This window comes from Populus trichocarpa, chromosome 11 (genome assembly GCF_000002775.5).
Source record: "Populus trichocarpa isolate Nisqually-1 chromosome 11, P.trichocarpa_v4.1, whole genome shotgun sequence".
NCBI lineage: Eukaryota > Viridiplantae > Streptophyta > Magnoliopsida > Malpighiales > Salicaceae > Populus > Populus trichocarpa.
In genome coordinates, this window is record NC_037295.2 from 17680611 (window position 1) to 17686610 (window position 6000).

The 6000-nt window shown below is 34.8% G+C and overlaps 1 protein-coding gene across 1 annotated transcript; it reads right to left on the reverse strand.

Annotated features, from left to right (window-relative positions):
- Positions 1-562: 562 nt before the first annotated feature.
- On the reverse strand, positions 563-3068 carry LOC18103453 (B3 domain-containing transcription factor NGA1). The gene has a single exon (XM_024611669.2). The coding sequence runs from the start codon at positions 2477-2479 to the stop codon at positions 1151-1153; it is 1329 nt and encodes a 442-aa protein (XP_024467437.2). The 5' UTR covers positions 2480-3068; the 3' UTR covers positions 563-1150.
- Positions 3069-6000: the final 2932 nt, after the last annotated feature.

Below are 6000 nucleotides of genomic sequence, written 5' to 3' on the forward strand. Positions count from 1 at the left end.
AATTGTTTAAGAGTAAGTAGCAACTTGCAACCAGCAACTAGCAGCAAGTTCCACTTAATGTAGTAGTAATGTCTCTCTCTTAGCCTTTTTAATTATATTCTAATCAACTAATTACATGATTACTACTAATCTCAAACAAGAAAACCAGTGTTTAAGCTATCTGTTTTAGACTGACCATGAGGGAAATAATGAGGATTGATTGGCTTTTAAAGAACTTTCTCCAAGGAAAAAAAAAAAGGTTTTAAAAGAAGAGACTAAACGTGGAAGCAAGAATTAAAGATAAAATCATTAAAGAGGGCAAGAAATAGAGGAAAACACTACCTTATAAAGTTCTGCAACTTTGTCTGCAAAACCTGCGGCCTTGTCCAGTGAACCAGCGACAAGAACAACAACCTACCGAGGTAAAAACGAGAGAGAGGGAGAAGAAAACAAGCTGCTACAAATTATATCAGGTTGCTAATAATCATACAGTACTCAGTCTACACACAAGAGTCAGGAAAGTTTGTTATACTACTAAATACTTCAGCTATCAGTGAAGAAAGAGAGACTCCAGAGAGGATAGTTAGTGCCCAAAGAGAATATAAGATGTTCGAATCTAATAAAATAAGTGGGAAACCATGGTGTTGATACATATTGAGGAAAACGAAACCAGGCCCTACAAAAAAGAAAAGAAATCATGGAATCTTGGGCAACAAGGATGGATCTATGTCTCTGATATAAGCCTATATCTATTGACATGTACTACATATATTTACACAAAGTGAAAAAGAAAGATAGTACTTGAAACATCGGTGGCAGATGCTAGAGATAGATTGCTCTCTCAAAGTTTCTTTTGCTTTCTGGCAGCTGGCTAATAAATCCTTTGAAAAACCCTCGTTGCTTTGAACAATTCCCTTGTGTACTTTGTGGGCAGCAATATTAATTCATTGATAAGATCCTTTTCATTCCTGTTTTATTCATCATCATCAAGGAATGACTGGTGAAGAATCAACATTTGTGATTTATGGGGTCTTGTTGAGCATGAAAAGAAATGAAGAAATCTAATGTAAAGGAAGTGATCAAATTAGCTAGCTGTCTTGGTGTGGACCTTGTTGTTGTGTTTATTGATGGCAAAGTTTAGAATTTTGGACCTCACGAGGAGTCAATAATCTCAGATATCTAAATCCAAGGACATGGAGGAGGAGGATGACGATGACTTCCCTTTGTGGAGAAATTGAGTATTGGAGGGTGGCAGTTCTGGTAGTGGGGTGCCTCTATAGAGTTTCAATTGGTGGAGGGGATGTTGCAGAGACTGTGAAGCAAGTTGAGGAGTAGGCTGCAATGCAATAGTAGCATTATGAGGTAATGTTGCTGCTGCTGTTGTTGTTGAGGACAATTTGCGATCATAGTTATCAGATTGATCAGTAATGGGGCAATCCATGTTTACACCAAACAACCTCAGTTTCTTTGCCGCTGCTTTCCCTTGGACTACCGGCACCGACTCATACACCACTGGCTCGACAACCCCACCTCCTCCTAGCTGCCATTGCACCATCCCCATTCCAACTTGTTGTGGGGTTGGTTCAACTGCTGCTCCTGCTGATGATCTCATGTAAAAAACTGACTCAGAAGATGAACAAGGGTTTACCACATTGTTATAATTACCATATCCATGACCATAATAACTACCACCAACATTGTAATAGGCATTTCTATTAGGATTAGACAAGTGGAGGTGGTCCCTTGGCAAAATTGGTGCTGTTGGCGGGCGCATGAGTAAAGGGCTCCAAGGGATTGATGAGAAAGGGAGGTTGTGGTGGTAGAGTTGGTGGTGAGAGGCGTGGTCCGGTGCATCCGGCCGGCGCCTCCAGTCAATGTACAAACGATCTTTACCCAATTCACCTACCCCTCTTTGAAACGACACAATATCACCAGCATCAAGCTTCTTCTCCTTCACAAAACGGCTCCAACCTTTAGTCATAACATAGCTCTGGCTACTATTCCAGTACGAATACCTAAATGTCCAAGCTTTACCATTCCTATCCTCAAAATTCAATAAAAGCCCCTTCTCATTCGATGATGAATCTAAAGGAAAGTACTTCTCTGCGTGCTGTTTTGGGATCACAAGGCGATTTAGCTTTCCTACATCACTTGGAGTTACGACCTTATCAAACATGTGCTCCTTTTCTATCACCACACAGCTAGATTCTCCTCGGCCCCCTTCTTCATCATCATTGACATCCATAAGGTCAAGTTTTGCGGCGGTGGAAGCTCCACTCTCATCAAATCTTGATGTATCTTGATCTTCTTGGTCATACTTGTTGCCTAACCAAGAACCCATTTGGTGGTTCTCAAAGATTTGGCCTAAAGGGACCACAAGTTGGGTTTTTTGATGAGAAGAAGAAGATGAAGGAGATGAAGAAGATGAGTATGAAGAAAAAGGGAGTCCTTTTCCTCTACTTATTTGATCTTCTTCACTAAAACCTGACCCAAACTCCATGTTTTTCCTAATAAAAAAAAACTCTAGTCTTTTCCTTCGGAAAGATCTAATATTAGCCAGCTAAGAAGAAGTAAAAATCAAAGGAGGGTAGCAAAAACTAGCAATGGCTTTCTTCTATGAAGAAAACGAGAAGAAAGAGGGGGGGTGTTTGAAGGCAAATTGGTTATCAAAACAAACAAGTACTAGTAAAGTCTATCACTTTTTTAGGGTTAAAGATTATTCTCCTTCCATAATCTCAAAGACCAAGGAAAAAAAAACAGATAGGCAATAACTCCCATTTCAATGACAGTCGGTGCAATATTCTTTGACCAAGTTACAAGACTTCAAGAGAAACCAAAACTAGACAACAAACACCTTCACATACGTTTCAAAGAGTGCAAGTTCCTCTAGTTGTTGACCTTAGAATGTGAAAAACAAAAATCAAGTATAAGAGTTGCAAGGGTGGGAATATGTGTGTGATTTTCTTACAAGGGCATTTCCCTGGAAGCTTCTCAAGTTAGGCAATTTTGCCTTTCTTCCTCCTGAATAAATTCTAAATCTTTGCTGCTATCTTTCTTGAGAGAGGGAGGGAGGGAGAGAGAGTGTGAAAGAGAAAGAAGTGGAGGGCTGTGTTTATATGTAGGGACCTCATGTATTATTTGGTTGGGCTCATGTGAACTTGTCAATGTCATCATCCTGGGTGGTATACATTAAAAATTTCTCCCCCCCCCCCCCCCCCCCCCCCCCCCCCCATAAGATCCTAAAAAAGCCAGCTGTTTCGGAGACCATGAGCTTCTAATCGTAATTGTTTTTTTACCCCCAGCTAGCAATAAAAGTTTTAGTATGCTATTTACTTTATTGTTTCTTTACATTACTTTTTTTTTATTAAACTAATTATATAATCTTAACGTTCATCTCACAACTGCTGGTTTGATACTTGAAAAAAGGATGCTTACTTTGTTAATTAAACATTTTATAGCTTTGTTAATCTCGTGATTTCTTCATGATTTTTTTTAATTAATTTCAACATGATTAAAGATTAAAGAGATAAAAGATCTAAAAATAAAAAATTCTAAAACCCAATGCAAAAAAATAAAATAAAAATGTATTAAGATACTTGACTTCTCATCTTTATTTGAAATTCATGAGTGTTATTGGACAAAAGTTTTCTTGGGATTTTTTGGTTAAAAATAAAATTCATCTCTTGGTGGGGTATCTCTTGATGTGTCCTAAAGACTTTTCGATGAGCTTCTTGTCCAATGACATACAATGGCTAAGAGCAAATTTCAGAGAAAAACATGGAATCTTCTGTTACTTGAAGTATTTAGCTAACCAGGAATAATCTGATTTTAAAGAAAATTCAACTAGAATATGAAGCATATTTTATTCTAACATTCCATTGATTGTCTGTCTGGTTGAAAAATTATGACTCAAACTTTAGCTATACAGGTAATAACTTCATCAGAAATTCAGACAGTGTCCGGAAGTGTACAAACACCAATAATCAAAGGATTAAAGTCATACAAATTGATAATATTAAAATTTTTAGTAAATGGCCATTTAACAGCAATTTGGGTTTTTTTTTTAATGTTTTTTTTCCAACTTTTACATTTTCTTTTTAGCAATCTTTAGGTTTTGTAACAAATAATTTCTCCTTCTACTTTGGCCATCCTCTAAATGGTTATTTTTAATATAATCCTCTATTATCATTAAAAAAAAAGCGTTTTTTGATTCACATAGGCAACTTTTACTCCCCATATGTGGAAAGGAAGGGAACTGGAGAGGAAAGGGAATATAAGCAGAAGGTATATCTAAGTAACTAGGGTTGTTAGGGTTTTGACTTTGCTTTTCCTTCCATTTAATTCGTACGGATCACCCTGCTGCTTTAGCCAACAGGATAGAAAAGGATATTAGGGGGGGCTCTCAGAGGTAGCAAAAGTTGTAACAGTTTCTATTGCAGGGCGGCATGCAGTCCACAGAGGCCCACCACCTATATATCCCCAAATCTATGCCATGCCATGCCATGTTTAATGTCTGAAAAGATGAAGCTTCTGCTATGGCTCAATCTGTCTACTGAGATGAACCCTAGCAATGGTGAACATGATGAGTAATTTCTTTGTTGGGTTCGGTCAAATTTTGAAGAATGCAAGAAAAGAAGTGATGGATTTTCAGTATCATTGATTATATGTCTATATGGTACTTTGAATTTCATTGAAACTTAGGCAACTAATTTATTGTCCAAGTATGAAGTCATAACACATCAATCACTTCATGTTCTTATAAGCCAACAACATGAGTGATTGATGAAATATGACAATGGGGTGTTCTGCTCTCTTGGACCAAAGCATTGGGTGGCAACTGGCAAATCAATTAATTGCCATTCTTTTCTTGACACAATTGTACAATTTTTTTTTTTTTGTTATTAATTTTTTAGGAAACTTGGTATCATGGACAACTCTATGTATGTAATTTTATTCACATTTTTTTTATATAATTTATATCATTCCTTTATTGCTTTCCTTTATAATTCTTATTCACAATTTATTACTTTATTTGTTTTTGCCTTGTTGTTTATTTCTTTAAGTGGGTGTCTATATATATATATATATATATATAAAATCAATTCTTGCGTAAGTTTTTATTTATTTATTTATAATAGTACTTTTTTTCCTTTTTCTTTTTAATTTAGTTTTTTTTATATTTTTCATTCTTTAAACATTGGTTTTTTATTATTATTTGGGATTTGTTTTTTGTATGGTTATTCCGGTTTTATGACTCTTGTCAGTACTAGTTTTATGAGTTAATTTAGTTGAATTATGATTTTTTTTTTGTCTTTTTTTAATTTTTTTTTAATTTCATACTTTAACATTAACTTGATTGAGAATTAGATTTCATAATTTATTTTGATTTGATTTCTATAAAGTTGTTTCGGTTTCATCACCTAGGCTGCAAGTTCAGCAGGTTAACCTGAGTTGACTCTAGTTGTTTTTTTGTGCTCTTTTTTTAATTGATTTTTTTTCAATTTCATCTTTCAAAATTAGATTGATTGAGAATTATGTTTTATAATTTATTTTAATTTGTTATCTTTGAGATTATCTCAGTTTCATGATCAAGTTAATTTAAGTTGACTCCAGTTGTTTTTTTTCCCTTTCTTTCAATTGATTTTTTTTCTTTCAATTTCATCATTCAACATTGGGTTGGTTGAGAATTAGACTTTATATTTTTTTTATTTTTTTCTATGAGGTTATCACAGTCTCATAATTTTGGTCATGAATTTGACAAGTTAACTCGGGTTGTTTTTTGTGTCATTTTTTAAACTGATTTTTTTTTAATTCCATCTTTCATATTGGATTGATTAAGAATTGAATTTCATAATTTGTTTTGATTTGTTTTTTATAAGGTTATCTCTCTTTCATGACATGAGTTTGTCAGGTTAACCCAAGTTGACTCCGGTTGTTTTTTTTTAATTGATTTTTTTTAATTTCATCATTTAACATTGGACTAGTTGAGAATTAGTCTTCATAATATTTTTTTATTTGACC